Genomic DNA, 22,327 nt, shown 5'->3' on the forward strand with positions numbered 1-22,327 from the left:
TTTCCACTTTATGGCATATGCAAAATTTACATGAAGGTTTTTTTTTTTTCTTTCGTTTTTTTTTTTTTTTTGAGGAAGATTCATCATATTTGTAAAATTTTAGATTTTTGGAGAAAAATGCAATTTTCGAATGAAAATTATGATTTGGCAGCAGTTGACTTTGTTGCAATCAATTCATTTAGATTTGCTTCACTATTCACTAGAAATGTTTCCCTCCTCAGGAAGATAAAAGCCATACACAATCAACGCTGGGTCCCTGCACATGCCTCCACAGCAAACGCACACAAATCAAGCGCTTGCCAAAGTTCATCTCTTATTGCATGAAAATTTTACAGCAAAAAGCTGTGTGTAGCAATTTCGAGAAGACCACAACAAAGCAGCAACAAATGGATGACAAAGAAAGGACATGACGGGCAGCGGTTGCTACAGAGAACTATGTATGTATGTACGTATGACTTGCCCAGCGGGTATACAAAATGACTGATTGATTGCTTCACTGACTAGTTGGCCTGGCTGGCTGAGTAATGTTTAGCCAAGGGGCTAGCAGACATGGCGGAAGTTGAAGCTGACTGAAGGACTTAAGCGATTGAATGAGCTCTTGACCAACGGAATTGATTTGGGAAGGGATGTATTTTTGAAGAGGAGGATAAGCTTCAGGTAGTAGTATGTGAAGAAAATTAAACAAGGGTATAGAATGTAGAGGGAAAAGTACGAAACTTGGGAGCAACCAAAAAATTTTAAATTTAAAGATATTCTTTTCAGAATTTTTTGTCTCCTCAATATTATTATTTCCTCAAAACTGTGAAACAGTTGTTTTTCATTTTCCTATTTTTTTTTATTTGCAAACTTTAAACTAATCGGTGTAACAGTTTTACATTTGACATTTTTAATCAAATAAAAATTTTATAACAAATTATTAACTAGTTATTTTGCTTAAATATGTATATAATTTTGAACCAAAAATACTAGTTTACATTAAAAAATTTATCTTGAAAACTCGCACTGTTATAAAGCTTTTAACAAATTTTTTCGATGAATGGAGCACTAAATATATTTGAATATCGCCATCTAATGTTTTGTCTCCATTCACGAATTTTGCTCACTAAAACTGTATATAACAGTTAGTATAACATTTTTTTCAACTTCGGTTTAAAAAGCGATTTTGTTTTTCACTTCATCAACGATGCAATAAATAGTTTTTAAATAAACTGAATATCTAGTCGAAACTGTTATAAAACCTGAAAGACAATATTCGTTTTTTTTTCATTCAAGGTTGCCAAATCAGCTTTTAATTTTCTCTGCACTTTTCTTTACCTCCTATTTCTCAACTTTTGTTAAAAGTTCTGTATGACAGACAGTTGGTATAACACATTTTTTTTTAAATATTATGAATTTGTAATTATTTTTAATTTCTGCATAACAGTTCGTATAACTATTTTGTAATTATTCGTTTAAAACCAATGCTTGATTTAATTTCCACGATGAAATAATTGTTATTTTTAATTCCAAATGAGAAAGTTGAAACTTTTATAAAACTTGTATAACGGTACTTTAAATTTTATTTTGACTTAAATTTGACAATGCGCTCTACTTTCGCGGCCAATTTTGATACAAATCAGTTTATCATTTATTAACTTTGCTTTGCCTCTACTTGTTCTGTAAAAAATGTGTATAACAGTTTTATTGTACTCGCATACAAGTTTTATTTTTATTTATTTTTTAACTATTTTCAAATCAGTTCCTCATTTTTTCGTTTTGCATAGTCGATTTTTAGTTGCACATTACTGAAAAACATATTTAAATTACCCTTGAATTCAAAATAGCAGTTATTTTAAGAACTAAAACATAAATCTAAACTGTTATAACATCTGTATAACAGTATTTTAATTTTATTTAAGTCAAATACTTTTAAATAAAATATTTTATTATTATTATTATTATGGCCCAAATTGAATTTCAAATAAATTGTTCATTTTGAACCGTTTTTTATCTCGTATAACAGTTTGTGAAAAATATTCTTACTTTATTTTGTGAAACGCTTTTTGAACCAATTTTTGAAGGCTAATAGTAGTTGTTGGTTTTACATATAAAGAAAAATCCAAGAAGGTATATTATGCATACAAAAGTTGTTTTTTGTATAGCCTTTTTTGTCACATGTATTTATTTTTTATCATACTTTTTTATTAAATAATTTTTTTATATGTTTAATATGCATACTTGTATTTTTTCATACATGTTTTGTTTAAATTTTTTTACTGTTATGTATTCTTTTTTTTAAGAACGCTTAATGAGTGTTACTGAAAAGCTAAATTTGTATTTGAGCTAAAAAATGCTTATGAAATTAAAAAAATATATCTTAGGTTCCTTAAGTATCTGTATTTATTTTAACTCACTTGGCATTTTCGAAACATAAAATTTTTTTTGAAATTTTTTTATTTTTATAAAAATTTAAAATTTGATAATCTTGAATTTAAAATTATTTTGGTTACCTGCATAAAATACATGCATGCATACATTACCCCCATTCAAAAGTCATGGACAAAAATATGTTTTCTCCTTGTTTTAATTTTTAATGCAAAATTCTAAGCTCCACCCATTTCAAATTTTATGTTCAAAAACCAAAAAATAAATCCACTTCCACTAACCGCACACCGCCTACAAGTATGCAATCACTTTCCATTCAACCTGCTACTACTTGCTTTCGCTCTTCACAAACTAAAACAAAATAAATGAAAGAAATCCACCGCAATATTTGTTTGTTTGTTTGTATGTAGGAGGACCGCCACTGAAACAATCCTTGAAACAACGCCTAAAAGTATGCCAACACTAACAGCTGTTAACATGGAAATCAGTAAAATAGAGCACAAAGTAAAAACAAAGAAAAACAATTTAAACGAGGCGTTGAATGCGCCACAAAATGTTTTTTTTTCACCATTTCGACATTCTCAGCTTTTTCATACGCGGCTTGTTAACGCCTCTAACGGATGCTTGAGTATTTTAGAGATTTTCTGCTATTATCGTACTAAGCGAAAAGGTAATTTTGATGTTTTACTTCTAAATGGCGTTTTTTTTAATAATCAGTTGTTTCTAATTTTTTTTTTATTTTTGAGCGGAATTTGGAAACTCAACTTTGCTTAGGTCTAAATTGAAGTTAAAAAAACTCTGCAATATATTAGATATTGGTTAAGTTTTTAATGCAACTTTAAAAAAATATTAAATTTTTTGAAAAAAATTGTATGTTTTGCTAGAAATAGAATAAACTCAAGTAAAATTTTATGAATATCACCTTCAAATTTTTTGCATGATTCTTTTCTTTTGATATTGCAAAAAAAAACATCCGAAATTAAAAAAAACCATTAATAATATTTTTTTTTTTAATATTTCATAGATATTTTTAATTTTTTTAATATCAATCTAAATATTAACGAAAAATGTCTAGGAAGCATATATGAACATACATACATATGTATATGTACATACACCTGTGAATTGATAAAAAAGTGCGGTTATACATATGCATACATGTAAATATATTTATTTACCGTTTAATTTACGATACCATCCCTTTGACGTACATTGTTGTTTACTTGTAAATATTACACGTTATCATATCGTAAATGTAATATTATTATGCTAATTAGATTTATCATTTATTTATCAATTTTAGTTTACTTTACTTGCATAATTAACCCTTTGATAACCATATGTAAAAAGTGAGTACGTAAAAAAGGAATATCGGTTAATAATGCAAATTGGCAACTATAAAGCTAGACGCATTGTGATATATTTGAAAGTAAAAAGGTAGTAAAACTATTTTTTTCTTTTTTTTGGGCATAAAGAAACCAGAAAAGAAGTATAAAAGTAGATTTTTAACTAATTTGTTCTTTTAAAAACTCTGTTAAGCTTAAAACTTTTTTATTTTAAAAATTTTAACGCAACGACCTAGATTAATATCTGGCCAAGGACTGTCGGCATCCTCAAACCCTGTATAGGAAATTTGTATGCTGTTACAAAAACACACAACTGAGAGATATTTTGAAATTTAAAAAATTCTAACTTATGTTTTTCTAGTTGAGGGTGTTTAAAGATCACTAACATTTTTAATTAAATTTTTTTCAACACAATTTTTAAGAAATAAAAAAGCGCTATATTAACCCAAAACAATTTTATAGAAAAATCAAGTTATTTAGTTTTTCTTTAATTTTTAATTCTATGTGTTGGAATAATGCTTTTTAACCCTAACTTTATTATGTATATCACAAAAAGATTTAGTTTTGATTTAAATTTACACCAAACTTTGTTTATGTGCAAATAACACTTCAAGGAAATAAAGAAAAACTAGAAATATTGAGATACATTTTTTAACCTTTGTTTTCCAAAAAAAAATATTAAGCCCCAATTTGTTTAATAAAAAGATAATTTAAATTTAATCTTAACTTTTTTAAAGAAACTTTTAGAAATTAGAAAGGCCTGAACATCTTTAAGCGAAGGCTTCGACAAAGAAGATATATAAATAATTTTCTAACCTAATTGGTTTGTTTAAAATTAGCCGAAGACTAACATATTTTGATAAACAAATTCTATTTAAAATTGCTGTAAAATTTGCTTAGAGAGACTTTCAGAAACTAAAAGTCGCTCGCTTGAGCCAATATAATTTGATCAAACTTTCAATTTTTGTATTTCCTTTTGTAAATTTTATTTTTAATTTTTATAGAAGCCTTTAATAAAATAATAAACCAGCTTTGACATGCTTATTTAAAAAAAACTACAGTAACTTTTTTTTTGAGTTTTGTTATCTTTTTCTATTTTTTATTTTTTAAGGAATATACATATTTTGAAATCTTTAAGTTATGAAACATTTAATTTAAAAATAAAAGTTCATTAAAAAATGTTTTGAATTTATTTGTGGCTGTTTTTTCATAAATTGCCATTTTCAACATTTTGGAAAAAGAATAAGTCTTTTTAGATTTTTTTTTATTAATATTTGAGCAAATAAAAACGCAAATGTAGATACGTATGTATGTATGTAAGTCCAAACAGTATATTTTTCGTAAAAAACAAGCTTCTTTGGTCTTGTAGTCAATACAAGCCCGGTTCATTTTGGAGAATATTTTTGCAATTTTTTTTTTAAACGCAGGAGACATTTTATCAAGTTTTGGCTAATTTTCTTGTTGAAGAAATGTTTATAATTTTTTTATAAAAATATAGCTGCCCTTTATAAACAACGTGTAAATAAAAATTTGTTGAACATGTACAAGAATTCGACAAATTTTAACAAATGTTCATCAAAATTTTAAACTTTTAAGTGCAGGTTTGATTTTTGGCAATTTTTTGTTCACGCATTTACGTCCATAGGAAGTATGTTCGAAAATTTTTTTGTATGGAGAAAATGAGCAACATTGTAAATCAAAAAAATATAATAAAATCCAAAATCCAACAGTAAGCCCTAGCTACTACAAACTTGCACTTTATCATACTAAAATAGAAAGGGCTACAAAACTGCATACTGAGCATGTTTCTAAGAAATCTAATTAAAAAGCTCAAAAATTTCTTGAAACCTTGTCGAGTTTTCCTAATTTTTGTACAAAGTTTGAAATTGTGACTTACATGATTTTTGTTAGATAACGATTGGGTATTATTATTGAGAATCTCCTGCAGAGAAACAGAGTTTTCCGATCGAAAAATATGGATTTTTAAGAATTCTATACCATTTCTACGAACAGTTGTTTTTTATAAGCTTTTTTTTCATATAAAATACATACATGGAAAATGTTGAGCGCTTTAAGCGACCTCTAAATATTTTTTGATTTCAAAATAAAAAATATGGGTATATTTTTTCGATATAGGCGCATCCTAGGGGGTGAGAGCATAAAAATTCCGACATTACTTTTTCACATGCTCTTTTGGACCACCCCAATGCACATATAGCGAGCTAATAATAATACATATAAGAAAAAGTTTTTAGGAAAATGGCAGATAGAGGGTATTGAATATGTATAAGCACGGGATATGCATGTTTACATTCACAATTTTTTAGTCTTAATATTAAAAAAAGTTGATTTTAGGATTTTTTTATTTTTAATTTTTTTACTGTCTAGGAAAGTGGTTTCTTGTAAGCCAAAAAGCTTTATAAAAAGCATAAATCATTTTTTATCACATTTTATTATATGTTTGCATTTTTTTAATTAAATTAAATTTTTTAATTCTATATTTACCGAATCATTTGCAAAAAATAAAACGATTTTAAATTTTCTAATTAAAAAAAAAATATTTTTTATAAATTAGAACTATGTAGTATGTATTCTTTAATTTAATTTATTTATTTCATGTTTTAGAACTAGTGTTTCATTACTTTTTTCATACAAAGATATTTTTATTAAAGAAAAAAGTCAAAAACCACAAATTTCACTGTTAACATTTTCTAAAAGTATCGTCACTACACACGAATAAAGGCGCGCAAGTGTTTTGACGGCGAAAAAAGGCGCGTAAAAAAATTTTGCGAAAAAAGTCGCTTATGAAAAACTTCGGCGAGGTGTGTTAAGCGTCTTTGAGCTTAAACAGACGGCAGCGTTGATCCGGATCAACTCGGGAATTAACTGCAGTTGATCCGGATTAAGTCAGCTTTTTGACGCTGAAGTCTTTTTATACGTCTTTTTTCGCCGTTAACTTTTGAGCTCGCGCCTTTATTCGTGTCTAGTGACGGTATATGTACTTATCTCCAGTAATATAACACTCGCAAGAGTTATTTTGGCCAACCTGTTATATGAAAAACTGTGTTGGCGGTTAGCTAAAACTTAACTTACCGTAAGCAACTTAACAACCTGTAGATTTTGGATTCTTAAGCTACGGTCTTACGGAAGTTGAGAGCGGTCAAACTCTCATTTTTGTATTACTTAAAAATAAATGAACGCAAACATTTTTGTTTGCATGAATTTTTTTTATGTGGCATTTTAGGCGGCGAACTGTTAAACAATTGAAAAGGAAAATACAAAAACAAAATATTTACGCTCTTGGCTTAAGTTGACGTCTTGAGTAATCATTGATGATTTCTTATAGTAAGTTAAATTAAGTTAAGTCTAGGCTAACTGAGCTTTTAGCTTATTTTCATTTTATAGTGGATGCATGTACATACCTAAGTATGTGGTAAAATTCCATGGAAAATATTTTCGTTAAACATTTAACCCGCCGCCGCTCCCGCCTGAAAGGATCGTTTGGAGACCGCACTAAAAGCCAATTTGGAAGGTCAGGAGACATTTAAAATGTTATTCGAAAAATTCTACTAGTGCTCTTCTTAGGCAAAACTTCGTCACCAACGTGAAAGTCTCTAAAAAATTTTGTCCTAAAATCTATGCCAAGAATAGCAACCAAGTTCAATTTTCAAAAAAAATAAAAATTTAGAAAAAAGTACTTTTTGCCTACTCATCATCCTATGCACGCCTCTTTTCCGGTTTCGCTTTCGCTGATTTACCTATTTGCTTCGTTTTCGTTATCCTTTCGCCAGCCTTTCTGAATGCCTTTACTATGCTGGTGCATGTTTTTCGCATTCAGTCCCTTTGATTATATTTTTTTTTGGATTTTTTTGCCTGCCGATAGGCTGGTTTGCAGGCATTTTTGTGACACAGCGATCCAGCGACCCTGCAGCGCCCAGTGCATGCTTGAGTGAGTAAGCAGCAAGGGACCGCATTGCATCCCTGCGTGCTTGTGGCTTGTTTGTGTATGAGTATTTTTCGTGCATGTTTGTGTGCCAGGACGACTAACTACGTACATATGCGCGCTTAGAGCTGCATAGCTGCATACGTACATACATATGTAAATATATATTTTGCACCTCTGCCTTGCGAAAATTTGCAAACACTTGGCTTTTCGTCAATAAACACGCGCTGAATGCATATGTACATACATACATACATAGATACATAGATACATAGATGCATCTGTGTATGCATGAGTGCATGCGAATATTTACAGCTTTACTGGCACACGATTTTTTTTCGTGCCCTTTTTTCTTTCCTGCGCTGCAATATTTACCTAATAAACGCCGCAACTTCCCCGCAAATTAAAAGATTCACCAAAAACTTTGCATTTTTGTCACATTAACTCGCACGTTTCGTTTTACAACGTTTCTGATTGATTTTCACCACGCTTCCACGCTTCAAAATTGTTTAACTAATTTTTCTGCTTGCATTTTTTTTTTGGTTTGCTTTCTTGATTTGCCACTTTTTCACTTTCCCGATTTATTACTACTAACTGCCTTTTGTGTATCAGACAGAAATTTTTTGCGAATTTTTTTCCGATTTGCGCGCTGCTGCTGCTGCGCACATGGCCGCCGACGCTGAGAGACTGAACGTTCGTTCAGCGCGATACTCAGCACCAAGCCGTAGGCAATTAGGAACGAGCATACGAGGCGTGCGGCGTTTAGTGGTGAATCGCGTACAAACTTATGTATGAACGTACGTTTGCTGCTGGGTTGCGTCCATGGGAGAGGGTAGCGAGGAATAAAAAGCTCGCTAGCTGCCTTGTTTGGTGCTCAATACGACGAAAGCTCCGGCGTACTCGCAGCGCCCACCCCACCCAGTCAGCGTCGCTCAGCGCAGTTAAGCACTCGCCAACAAGAAAAAGCAAAATAAGCGCAAGAGAGTGACACAAGAGAGCCCGCTTTATAATAGCAGTAGGAAGCTTTAGCCGTCCAAGCGGTCGGAGGGTTGCATTTACCGTTGGTTGCTTTGACGCTACTGATAGCGCTGCTACCTGTATAATCAACGCCATAGCTGCCTGCTGCTCCGCTTATTGATGTTACTGCTACTTTGTTGCTCGTACTGTTCCGCCGCTGCCGCTGCTGGCGCTTTACCTCCTCGCATTTGCCTATCAAACAGCTGCCACCTAATTAGGCACCTTCTTTGTCGCGCCATTGAATTATTTGCAAGTTGGGTAAATAGACAATTTGCGCGCACATATGCATGCGTGTATGTAAATATGTATTCTACTATAATACATGCTGATAAGCCGATATATGTATATATATACATATGAAAATACATATGTACATGAATCATACACTTGCACATAAAAGCTAATAAATAAGAAAAGCTTGTTGTTAATATGTATCTGGAAATAATCTTCCCGGCCTCTTTTAACACTTGCTGGCAGCAGCTGTTGGCTAAAAACGTGACAATGCGCGCATTTTTCGACAGCCTTTCTTAACAAAAAAAAAAAAAAAATGTCGCTGAATTTATGATTTAAGGCAATGTCTTCGCACCTAAGTTTCAGCCTTCTGGGAAAGTAGCGTTTAAAAAATATTTTATTCATTTTTATATTTTAGGAAGAAGTATGAAAGTTCCATGCCGGCCTCGGCCTAAAACGTTTCGGAAAGTTCGATTAAGGCTATCGTTCGAAATAAGAACTACGCGGATGGATTCGTATCTCACCAGTCTTTGAATAGCTTGCGAAAGTTGGAAGGACGCCAGGAATTCCCCAGAATTTGGCTTGATTCTTGATAGGAAGCTTTCGTGGAAACCTAATATCGAGGAGACAGCAAGACAGGCTCTCTTCCGGCTCTAAACATCTTCAGAGGGGTAATAGATGATAACCCATTATGTTTTATGGATTCCTCGCCTGGTGGAATGCACTGGAAAAGCCTACATTTAGTCAGTGGGATCAGTGGGGACATAGGGCCGCGCCCGCACTGGCCCTTAACGCCAGGCTTAACATAGCGTCTGTCGATATCGCCGGTAAAGCAGCGCGGCAATCAGACTTAGGTGCACTGGTTGCCTGACTGACTCGGGGTATGGACATTCGAGTATTCTCTGGGCTACGATTTCATTCCTGATAACACTGAGGCTGCTGCTAACAAGGAAGCAGTCGATTGGCTGCTGTTGAACGCGATGGCGGCAAGAGAGGTTAACATCTACTCGGACAGCCTGGAGGAAATCAGAGACCTGTATGACTTAATTCACTTTCGGTCGCGTCGGAATATTACCTTGTCAGACTTAAATGTGTGCCAGACCATAGTCATGTCGCAGGAAACTGTGTGGCTAATGAAGTGGCCTCGGGTCAACTCAGCAAATGCTCGAGGGAAATCAGGACATGCGAGGTCATCTGCCCCGGGAGACTACAACCACAATAGGCCAACTTCGCTCTGACTACCGCAGCAGGTTAAACTCATACCTGGGCAGATTAGACGCAGATGTGCCAAATGAGTGTGCGGCATGCGGAGAGACACCCCATGACTAGAAAGATCTCTTCGTATGCCCGGAAAAGCCGACAACCCTAACGCCTTTGTCCCTGTGGACCGACCCTATCGAGGCTGCACGCTTCTTCTGGGCGGGGTTGCTTTAGACGCTACAACAATAACAGGTCATTCCGGCCGAGGGTGGACCGGAGACGAACTCGGGATCTCCTCGATTCTGGTGTATCTACCGACAAACCAGTGCTTTATCGGAGTTGACGCATTGAATATCACATCAGACCCCTTGTGTTGCAGCTGCACGGAGGACGGTGAGGTGGAATCATCACTGCGGAACTTCGTTGACGGCACGCGGCGGCTCTCGCTTTAACTTAGCAGTTACCGTTCGTAGTGGTATCACAAAGGACCAACGCTTACGGTCTAAGTGAGTCCTTTGACAAGGGCCACCCACCTTACCTATGGAAAGAATACAATGCACGCTTCGAAAGTAATTGTTTCAAGGCTCTGCGGATATCTCACAGTTGGAAATAAGAGAATAATAAAGTCTATTGAGTCATCAAAGTGGTTCGATCCCAGTCAGCTCTTTAGTATGGAAAAATATTGGTAATTCTAAATGAAATCGCAACGAGTTTATATTGTTTCATTGTGTCAGAGTGGCGTTTATTACGAAGGTCAGTAAAGTTCTTCATAACTTCCTCACAATACAGTCAGTCGAGACTGCCGTCCATATAATCTTCAAGTTTCTGGATATCGAGAGCCCTTTAGCGACATCGTGGCAACGTCAATCTTCAACCCTCTAGACAAGCTAGTTTATCAGCGCCTCATTTCCAATATAGTCTAATTAGAGGGCAGCACGTTGCGGGGGATCTCTTCTTTGGATATAAAAAGAAATTTCTGAACAGATTGCCCATTATGGCAGCTCAGCAATGAGTGGTGCAAAAACGGGTATTTTTTAGGTCGGGGAGGACTATGTAGATACCGTTAGATTCCCGTTTTAGCTGTAGGCTAAAGATGTGTCTCAATACCAGCTTTTCACTAAGGTTTTCCAGCTTTCGCGACTTAGAGGTGCAAACTCCTGGTTCCCTCTCTGATATCGACAGTCTTTTAATGCGCCTCGATTCCTTTTCGGAAAAGGGAGAAGTGACAGGATTTCTTATTGCAGCCTCACTGCAAAATACAAAAACTGAGACCAAAAATATATATTTTCCATTTACACCTTGATTTCCCAAAGACGTATGTTGTTTCATTCGCTTAGTACCGTGTTTGGAATTTTCAACTGATTTGTGATATAATTAATAGAAATAGCCATCTGTATTCCATAACTTGGTAACAGGCCTTCAATAGGGTTTAAACAAAAGGAAAATATTTATAAGCTACGAAATAATATCACAAATTTCATTTACTAATTTCAATTATCTGAAAATATTTCAATTTATCGATGAATTATTTGATGTATGTATGTATGTCTCTAGGGTGCCTCACCGCAAAAAACTGAAATTTTTCGACCGGAATTATAAAATTTATTATACATACTAGCTTATACCCGCGGGTTTCACTCCGCGCTTTTATGCAAATATGAAAAATAATTTAATAATGTTAGATTTTATTTCTGTGCCCATTTCGTTATAGCTCGTTATTTTTTAAGCGAGTTAAGGTATTTAGGCCGTTTAAAACTATGAAATTATAAAATCCCGTCTGCGCGCTAGGCATACGAAAGATATCAATCCCTCTAAGTTTACATTAAAATGGTTCCAGGTATACGACGCGTAAACATGTAACCTTCTTGGAAGTGCCACGGCGGGTTCTAATATTTCCAGCTCAAATTTAGTAACCTGGCCTTGATAAAATACCACTTCTCATTACTGTAGCAAATGCCTCAAGAGAGCTTTAGATTATAAGGCCGAACTCGGCTCTCCCTTTTCCATTAAATTAAATTTTTTCTATCAGTACGGCACTTATAAAATAAACCTCCATAACAAATTTAAAATACTTCCAAAGATTTTCTATCCTTCCAGAGATATGTATTAAGAAATTTTTAGTATGTATGGGATACGACATGCCTCCTTTTTTAATAACTCACATTTTTTCCTTGAGCAATTGAAACATTTTGTATACACAACTCCATACCAAGTTCCAGTATTCTTCCACAAACACTTCCAGGGATATGTGGCAAGAAAAAGTCAATTTGCACAGAAAGTGCCACGCCCCTTTTTCTTATAACCCTAATCTTCTTTCATGAATTTACCATGCCCCCTTTTCGAATAACGCAAATTTTTCTCCATGAGTATGGAATTAATTTTGTATACACATCTCGGTGCCAAGCTCCCGTCCTCTGCAATAAACACCTCCAGAGATATGCGGCATAGAAAAATCAATATGCATGGGAGTTGCCACATCACCTTTTCCAATAACTCTCATTTTTCTCCATGAGTATGGTATTAGTTTCACATACATACATACATATGTATTTCCATACCAACCTTGAGTACTTTACCCCAAACATTTGAAGGGATATGCAATATGAAACTTTCAGTCAGTATTGGAGGTGCTACGCCTCTTTTCCAAAAACGTCCATTTTTCTCCGTGAATATGAACATGATTTCACACAGTGTTGGAAAACTGTTAATCTGATTAACGATTAAAATGTTAATCGCGTTTGACGATTAAAATTAATTAGTCGTTATCAACTGTACGATTAATGATAACATTTTTTGAATCGTTAATCGCTGGCTGCGATTACGTTTAATTAATTTAAAACATTAATCGTTAATCCAATTAAAAATAAAATCTGATTAATTTGTCTAGTTTGTCCGAGTTTGAAACCAAACACCAGTTATAGTAATTATTTTGTGTTTTACGCTTATAAAAAGCACGTAATATAAAAAAATAATAATTATTGTTATTAGTAATACATAAACTGGGAACTTTTACAAACCTAGTTTGTAAAACGTTTGTTGGTATATATCTTAATGAAAATGCACACCAAATTGCTTAGATTGATGAGGAAACCCGACTTAGCCATACTGGATTAACTTGCTTTGTGTGCACAGGAAAATTCCAGCATAACTTAATTAATCCCCAAACCTACTTGATCAAATTAAGAGTTAATGATTAAAAATTAATTTTTTAATCGCGGTTACGATTAACTGTTTAGTCGGATTAAAATTAATCATGATTAACTGTAATCAGATTGAATTTAATCGAATTAACTAACTAATTAAAACATCAATCGATTAATGCCAACATTGATTTCACATACATATCACTATACCAAGTTTCAGTTCTCTCCCACAAATACTTCCAGAGATATGTATGTAATATGAAAATTCCAATTTGTATGGGAGGGGCCTTGAGTTATCGGACTTACTTTCAGTCTAAGACCATCCTTCCGAAATCCGTAGTAAGTGTACTAAATTCCGTTCTGATCGGAAAACCGGTTAAGGAAGTAGCCTATTTTTCAATCCAGGTCATAAACCATCTTTGAGCAAAATTTAATTTTCAAACAGGTGGCAATTCTTAAAAAAGTAGCCTATTTTCCAGTCTAGGTCATAAGCTATCTGTGTGCATACTTTCATGCAAATCAGTTCAGTCATTTCCACGTATTAATTTAATTAAAGTTTCCTAATACGTGATAACTCTTAAAATAGTAGCCTATTTTCCAACATAGGTCATAAGCTATCTCTGTGCGAAATGTCATGCAAATCTGTTCAGTCGTTTCCGCGTATTAATTTAATTAAAACTTTTTTAACAGGTGGCAACTCTTCCAAAAAATTTGCCTATTTTCCACTGTAGGTCATAAGCTATCTGCTTGCAAAATTTCATGCAAATCCGTTCAGACTTTTCCGCGTATTAATTTAATTAAACTTTTTTAACAGGTGGCAACTCTTACGAAAAGTAGCCTATTTTCCAATCTAGGTCATAAGCTATCTGTGTGCAAATTTTCATGCAAATCCATTCAGTCGTTCCCGCATATCAAATAAATTAAACTTTTTTAACAGGTGGCAACTCTAAAGAATAGCCTATTAACCAATCTGGCCCATAAGCTATCTGCGTACAAAATTTCATGCAAGTCCGTTCAGTCGTTTCCGCGTGATGATTTCCCAAACATCCAAACATACAAACTTTCACATTTATAATATTAGTAAGAAGTAAGATATTAAGACTTCCCCAAAAATATTTCGGAAAAATATTGTGATTTACGTGAGCTGGACCGATATGAAAATACCTCATAATTTTGATTTTGTTGATACAATTTTTAAACATTTAAATGTAAACTTTTTAAATTTATGTGGTGATTTTTTTGGAAAAACGTTTTTAAAAATTATTTTATTTGTAAAAAAAAAAAAATTTTTGAAAGTATTTTCAAACCGCTTCAGATCACATAAATCTTGATATTTTTTCGAAATATTTTGGGGGAAGTCTTCAAATGGGCCCGAGTTTTTTTTTTTTTTTTTGTATGATGAATAATGCACCCTAATGTACATATATAGTGCACAATTGTTAGTATTACCATTCCTGTTATTTCTGACCCATCTACTGCTTGCTGCTGCTAGACAAAAGCAATGCTTGTAAAGCTTTTTCAGTGTCGCACAAAATTTGCATTGACCTTACACAAAAGTGAGCAAAACCAAAAAAAAAACGACCTAAAAACATTTCTCACTTCTGCTTTTGCTGTTGCTGTTGCTGTCGCTGTTGACTACCTGACCATCACCGCCTACTGCGCCTTAGATTTACAACAACTACATCCACACTCATTCAACACTTGAAAACCATCATCGAATTTGTGGTCACGGAGCTGAGTTTATGAGACTTCTTCTAAATACATACTTAGTGGAAACTTTTAGTTAGCGGTGTGTGCAACCGGCTTAGCTGCGGCTTGTGTGGGCGGACGTGCGCGGCGTATGAGTGATGTGCATAAATGTGAATGTTGTTGCTAGGTATGTACATATGTGTGTTTGTGTGTATATAATTTGTTGCATTAGCGCATGCTTTTGCGACGGTTGTTGCTGTGGCCACGTTTGAGGTCAGACATTTTGCTCTTACTTTTACTTAATTTAATTTGTGAACTTAAGCCATTTTGGCAGCACCAACAACATGCTAATAATAGCAGCACCAGTAGTAATAATGCGCGGTAAAGCAGGCGAGAAGAGGAAGGGTGAGAGAATCAAAGTTTTTACTGAGAAAAATAAAAACTAAAGGTACGGCGTTGTAAAAAATGCAAAATGTTCAACTTGCATAGAAGTGTATTTTTGCAAGAAAAATAGCTTTATGCAGGCATATGTATTTCTTGAAAATTCAAATAGAAAATTAATACATGCATATGTAAGTGTGTGTAATTTCTTAATAAAAAATATTTTTTAATTAATAATTTAAAAAAAAAACCAAAAATGTATTTCTCCTCAAAATTTTTAAAAACTTGGAAACTTAAAGCCAAAAAACGGAAGAAACCTCCAAAAAGCTCAAAATTAAAATTCTTAATATGAATATTTCTTAAAAATTCAAATAGTAAATTAATAATGCATATTTTAATTGTTTTTTTAATGTCAAAACGCTTATAATTATAATGCAGTAAAAACAGTCACTCATATTTGAAAAGATTAAGACGTTTTCCTCGCACCTTGAATCTTTTAAATAACGTTCGCAATTTGTATGAAAAATTTCTTAAGCTTCGAGTTTACCGGTTATTCGAGCTAAAGAAGGTTACCTACATAAATAATTACCGAAGATTTTGAGCTTCGATTTGAACACAACTTTTGAAAAGCTTTTTTTGTAGATTAAAAAAGGATATAATTTTTTAAATTTTTATTTCTTCACCTGGTTTTTTAAGCTTTTATAAAAGCTCGCTATACTAAAATTTTCAAGCTGTACTTTCAAAAATATGTTCGATAAATTAAATTACATAGCTACATATGTATTGACAAACTCGAATTTTAAATTGAAAATAATTTTGAAACACTTTTATAAAAGCCCAATCAACTAGGTGCAAACAAATTATAAAAACTCAAACATGTGGCGGTCAGAGTAAATAATTTTGTTCGTATATTTCGATTACTACGTTCAATTACTTTTTTTTTTAAGATTTTATAAAAGCTCAAGAGGCCTAGCCTACAAAAAACTATAGCAAATGATAAAGAAATTCAAAATTTAACGCTGAAAATATTTTTGAAGAGCTTTTGTGAAAGCTCAACCGCCTAAGCACCGAAAGATGTTTAGAAATTCCCTAGTTTTTAGTTGAAAAACGGTGTAAATAAAAGTACGTTTTTGTAGAGCTTTTGAATAATAGCTAAAAGCACGTAACTAAAAAACTCGAATGAAAGCTCATTTGGCTAATATAATCAAAATATGTAGCTATACACATACATATAAACAGTTGAGTATACGAATGCATTTTGGTGAAATGAAGTTTTAGAGTTTTTTATAAAAGCTTTAAAGCCACAAGCGATCAAAAAATTCAAATAAGTGCTTATTTTACCTAGTAAAACTTTTCTAAAAGTAACGAAATTTTGAAAAGAATTTAGAATGGGTTAAAGCGCTTTTTTTAATTTTTCCAAAAGCTTTCATAAAAGCTTGAGTACACCAAAGTATCATTGAATTTTGAAAGATAACAACGGTTAAAAATTTATGGTGTGGTTAAAGGAAATCGATGTTTGTAGGGCAATACTGCTTACATTGTTTCCTCCAGCAATATTTCACATTACGAAAGAATTGCTTTATAACTCTGGAAGCTGCTATGTATTGCCGTTTTATAGATGATATTGGATCATACATACATAGAGGGACGGGTTCACACTACTTTAAAATTCCTAGTCCACCAAAATTTTTTCTAACCGGTGAATTATAAATTGAACAAGTAGTAACATCTGAGCTAGTGAGAAGAGTGTAAGAGCAACGCCACAGCTGAACGGCTTTCAATGAATTTCCCCAACTGTTTTCAACTTCGACGCTGAAGAGCTTTTATAGCATTATTTGTATTCGACAATTGTCATTGTGTTGTGCGTTACCGTCATTGGTTTCATCAGTTTTTGATTACTTTCAACTTAACTCCCAACCTTTTGATAAATTGCACCTTCTACTCACCGCAATGTAAATCCTTGAAAGCTTTTCTATTAATGTATGGGTGTGGGTGTGCGTATGTTATTGTTTTTAGGTTGCTGGTAACTGTAAAGCTCAATTCACGCGTTTTGAATTTGGTGAGTTCGATAACACTTTTGCTCTCCATTTACTGCTGGATGCTTAAACATTGCTCCTCTACTCGGTTGTTCTCTCATTAATTTGCTCTCGACGCGAACCCTTCCGGCGCCAATGTTTAATGCGCTAAACTTAACGAATGATAATTTTGACGTGTTTATTTGTAAGTAATAGGAGTATGGCGGTTTGTGTGAGGGTAGGTTAGTGTTTACACTTCCTACTTACCAAAGATAGTTTTACATTCATGTGACTTCATATGTACAATGTAAATATGTATGAGTATGTACTCCTTCAGGCTTATACGTATGTATGTATTACCCATACATTTATATATGTAGATAACTCTCATATAATTGCAGCTGTTGTGCGACTGCTGGCTGCTGAAGGCTCTTTGATTACGCGGCTTATCAGGTGGCAGTGCACAATTCAAAGTGTTGAAGCGAATTTTTAATGAGGCAAAGGGGGGTCAGTAGCCTAGATACAGATATCATAGTTTTTTTTAGAAATTCCCTTATTTGGTATTTAATTGACAGTTTTTTAAATTAAAGTATACATTATTATACATATAAACTAGCTATTTTAATAAAGGATTAACGTCAAGCAACTTTTTAAAAGAAAATTTGTTAAACTAAATGCAAATCTGTTCAAGGAACATTTTTTGCAGTGAAATTAAAGAAAATATAACTTTATTTGCATGCAGGCAGTTAAAATTAGAGCAATTAAAAAAATTTCTCTTCTAGGGATATTTATTTTAGCGCTAAAGCAAGATAAATTATTTATTTATATTTTAGAAACTAATCGATATTTTAAAAATAAGAGCTCTCTTTGAAATTTCCCTTGTGGGTGATTTTCAATTCACGGTCGAATAAAGAAAACTGTGTTTTATTTTATAAAAAAAAAAAACAATGGATTAAGATGTTTTAGAAGGCACCCTGTAATTGTGCATATGGAAACTGTGCATACGAAATAATGCATATGAAAAAAACCGAAATAATGCATACGAAAAAAACCGAAATAATGCATATATGCACAGTTTCGGTTGAAAACCGCAATAATGCATACTAGAAAAACCGAAATTATGCATATGCACTCTTTCGTTTGAAAACCGAAATAATGCATATGAAAAAAAACCGAAATAGTGCATACATGAAAACGAACTTCTCTCTGAGTAGGCGGCCTTCGGCCGCGCTTAGGGATTATAACCCTTACTAAGTAGAATTCTCCTTTCTGTGTTGCCGGAAAAGGGGGCCGGAAGTACTTTTGCGCAGAACTTCTTTCTGCGTAGGCGGCCTTCGGCCGCGCTTAAGGATTATAACCCTTACTAAGTAGAATTCTCCTTTCTGTATTGCCGGAAAAGAAGGGCAGACGTACTTTTCTCTGCGTAGGCGGCTTTCAGCCGCGCTTAGGGATTAAAACCCTTACTAAGTAGAAGTAAATAATTCATATTAGAAAAAACGAAATTATCCATATGCACACTTTCGCTAGAAAACCGAAATAATGCATATAACAAAAACCGAAATAATGCATAAATGCACAATTTCAGTTCAAAACCGAAATAATGCATATGGCAAAAACCGAAATAAAGCATACATGCACAGTTTCGGTGAAACCGAAATAATGATAAACACGAAATAATGCATATACAGTCGAAAAGTAAGCTAATACCGAAATTATGCATATGCATACTTTCGTTTTAAAAGCGAAATAATGCATATGAAAAAAAACGAAGTAATGCATACATGCACAGTTTCGGTTTAAAACCGAAATAATGCATATGGCAAAAACCGAAATAAAGCATACATGCACAGTTTCGGTTGAAACCGAAATAATGTCTAAATGCACAGTTTCCATATGCGCAATTTCGGTGCCCCGTTTTAGAACAGCTGCATTGAAATTCCGATACTTGGGAGTCGATGTTAAAACTTCGCTTTTGGGAAAGTATAATTTTTATGGCTTTTTTTAAGGCATCCACATTATTTTACTGAGCGTAGGGACTTTAGTTTGGTCAAAAAAAACAAAAAAAAAACATGAACCCTAATTTTAAACGCCTGACACTTTATGAAAGATCATTTGTTAAAACCAGAGACCGTACCGGTTAGACTATCTAACCTAAAACTATCACACTCGAATATACACAACTCTGGAATACTTGATTTGCAACTTTGACTTTTATTTTTGCCTGAAAAATATAGGTCAAAAATTGCCGATTATTTTCTGCTAAAAAAAAAAATAAACGGCAAATTTTAACTTTTATTTTTGCCTTAAACAAATTAAAGGCAGTTAATCGGTATTATTTGCTCAAAATGATAAAAGTCAGGTTTTTAAAAGTCATGGAGGAATCATAACCTACAAAGAAAGATGATTCTAATGGTACCTTTTGTGCCTATGCCTTTTTGGTGTCAAAAATTGTAAAATAACTTTTGTTTTCAGTCTCTGGTTAAAACCAGAGAATAATAAGACATTTTACTTTTGACGGTTAATAAGAAATATATAAATCATTTTTTTCAATAATTTCCTTAGATATATTCCAGAGGGAAATTTGTTTAAATTTTAACTGGTCTACATTTGTTCGTTGAAAAAGTATTAAAAAAAGATTAAATTTAAATTATTCTTTGGAAATTTCTCTCCATTTGAAAACTTTCCCTTGAAATTTCCCCTTTGAGGGAAATTATCAAAATGCGCCAATACCATGCGTATTATCAAAAATTATATAAATTTACAAAACATTAAACTTATTTTAAAATAGCCCTCAAGGACCGCTTTTTGTTTCACGGGGAAATCAGGCTTTTTTCCAATTTAATATCTCCCTTAAGAGTTTTTGCACTACTCTCCAGTATAAGCAGATAAAGTATCTCAGATGTCTATATTCTCTGAGTTCTTAACGTTGTTGGTATGGTTTACTTTATTCTAAGAGCAAATTGAAGCATTTGTCTTTCTTTTTTTAGTAACTTACGAAACTTTATGCATTCGCCTTTTTCTTTTCATTAAATTTTTCTTAACTCTATTTTTGTGCTACCGAAATCTGTATCTCATTTCCTGCCAATACGCCAGCAAGTATGCAACAATCGATTGTTCCTTTTGTGTACCAAAACATTTCCTGACGAAAATTTCATTAACGCGCAAGCTCTTCCGTAGAGTCTGCATTTCCTCGCCTACTTCGTCGATGCCACTAACCACCATTTCGGTTAACAATTTCTCATGACGACACCGGCATATGGACATGTGCGCATATATACATACATGGGTAACACACAATCAAACAAGGGTTGATGCATTTCCGCTGCTTTATTGATGCCACAAACAATGGCTGCTACTTCCTGCGCGTCGGCGAAATGCCAAAAAAGTGTGAAAAAACAAAAGATCAGGAAGAGGAAATGTAGATAGCAAGAATTTGCCAACCGCAACAGCAGCTTCGAAGGCAACGTGCTGTTGTTCGCTGTTGGGGAGAAGTGTAAACGTAGTGGATGCAATGAGGTGAAGAATGGCAATGACTATTCAAAGCAAACCAAAGCTATTGGTGTTGTAGGTGCACTTTTGGTATGTGCGCTCAAATGGGTTAATGAGTACATTTGCGCTTACAGTTGCATTTTTCGGCACACTCACTGGCGCCGTGCTATGCGGAAATGCACGTTGCTGCGGAAGCGGCCACAAACGTATATACATACGTACATATATAGAATGCACCTATATGTGCGTCCGCTTGCAATGGCGTCAACGGAACAGCCTTGAAATTTTCGCCATTCGTTTATCAGTCTCACACTCACTTCAAGCTACGACACTTAATTTGTGATTAGTCATCAGTAGTTTCCGCTGCTTGAACTTGACTGTTATATCGACCATTGTGTTGCATTCAAATGGCTTCCCTAATGAATGGCGCAGAAAAAAAAAGTTACAATAATGATAGGCTCATGCGTTGTACATGTGTTGGCCAAACGCTGAACCATGGTCTATATGAACTTAGTACTTTGAGAAAGCTGTTGTTAGTCATTTTGCTGTTGTTATTGTCACAGGTGGTCGGCATTAGAGGGAAAATGCAAACTTGAATAAGGTCTCTTTGCAAACATTTGCGTAAATCACACTAATTAAGTTAATTTCACTACGACTAATCGGATTTGATGTAGATTAACTGGTAAACATAATTTGATTTAATGTCGCATGGAAATCGCATACTTTTGAAGGTGCAGATGGCTTTAAACATTTTTGAGCACCGGAAATATTAATGTTTCCAATAAATTATAAGTAATAGCAGGATTAGTTTAAGAGTTTTATATACTCCGTTATATTGCAGCTTGATGCTGCCTGCGATCTTCAAATTAATTTTATGAGATTAAAACAGTATTAATTAAAATAGAATAAGTTTGCTAGAATAAAGTATACATCAAAAATACTTATAGTCGGGCTTATTTAATTAAAGTGAAATAATAAAGAGCAGAATTTAATAAATACAATAGTACCGCCGCAGCAACATTGTTTAAATTTTTCTTTCCACTAATATTACCTTAATTCTCGTGATGTTTCCAATGATTCATTACAACTTTTATTTAAATAAGCCTTTTAACTTTTTCCCCAAGCTTAGTTTAAGCATCGATTTAAACATTTTGGACCTCTGCCAGAACATTATGTCAGTACATATACAAACTATAACCCTTTATAGGTATACTAAAATAAACCAATTTAATTTGTATAAATGTGCATACGTATTAAGATTACAAAAACTTTTAGTAACCTTACATTCTTGCTTCAGACATCTAGAAGTGCTTTTATTTTTATGGTAATCATTTGCTATCTAACAGCAGTTTTGTGCTACAAATGAAAACAAATGCTCATTAACTTATTTTTCTACATTTAGCAGATTAATATGTACATATATCACTTAGCGCTGCGTATCCTCTTGCGTTCGCGGTATATGGACTCCTGTTGTACTACAAAGAGCAAGACATTCGTTTAGCGTAAACA

At 33.5% G+C, this 22,327-nt stretch overlaps 2 protein-coding genes across 3 annotated transcripts in view; both read right to left on the reverse strand.

Moving 5' to 3' along the window:
* norpA (no receptor potential A) overlaps positions 1–22,174 on the reverse strand; it is a 196,884-nt gene extending 174,710 nt beyond the window's left edge. Inside the window, exon 1 of the mRNA XM_017614534.1 lies at positions 22,103–22,174. The gene's annotated coding sequence lies outside the window, so the exon portion shown is untranslated. The remainder of the gene's footprint in view (positions 1–22,102) is intronic.
* Positions 1–22,327, reverse strand: part of mRpL33 (mitochondrial ribosomal protein L33) — a 34,564-nt gene that overhangs the window by 11,865 nt on the left and 372 nt on the right. The window contains exons 3-4 of one of the 2 annotated variants that reach the window (XM_017614582.1): positions 22,236–22,293; positions 22,019–22,174 (exon numbers count right to left, since the gene is read on the reverse strand). In XM_017614582.1, coding sequence (XP_017470071.1) covers positions 22,241–22,293 — 53 coding nt within the window. In that variant the 3' untranslated portion in view covers positions 22,019–22,174; positions 22,236–22,240. Of the gene's footprint in view, positions 1–21,869; positions 22,294–22,327 lie in introns of those variants that run through there. The other variant, XR_001847370.1, reaches the window with a different exon arrangement.

This window comes from Rhagoletis zephyria, unplaced genomic scaffold, assembly GCF_001687245.7.
Source record: "Rhagoletis zephyria isolate East Lansing unplaced genomic scaffold, Rhagoletis_zephyria_1.1 Rzeph_scaffold_00019, whole genome shotgun sequence".
Classification (NCBI taxonomy): domain Eukaryota; kingdom Metazoa; phylum Arthropoda; class Insecta; order Diptera; family Tephritidae; genus Rhagoletis; species Rhagoletis zephyria.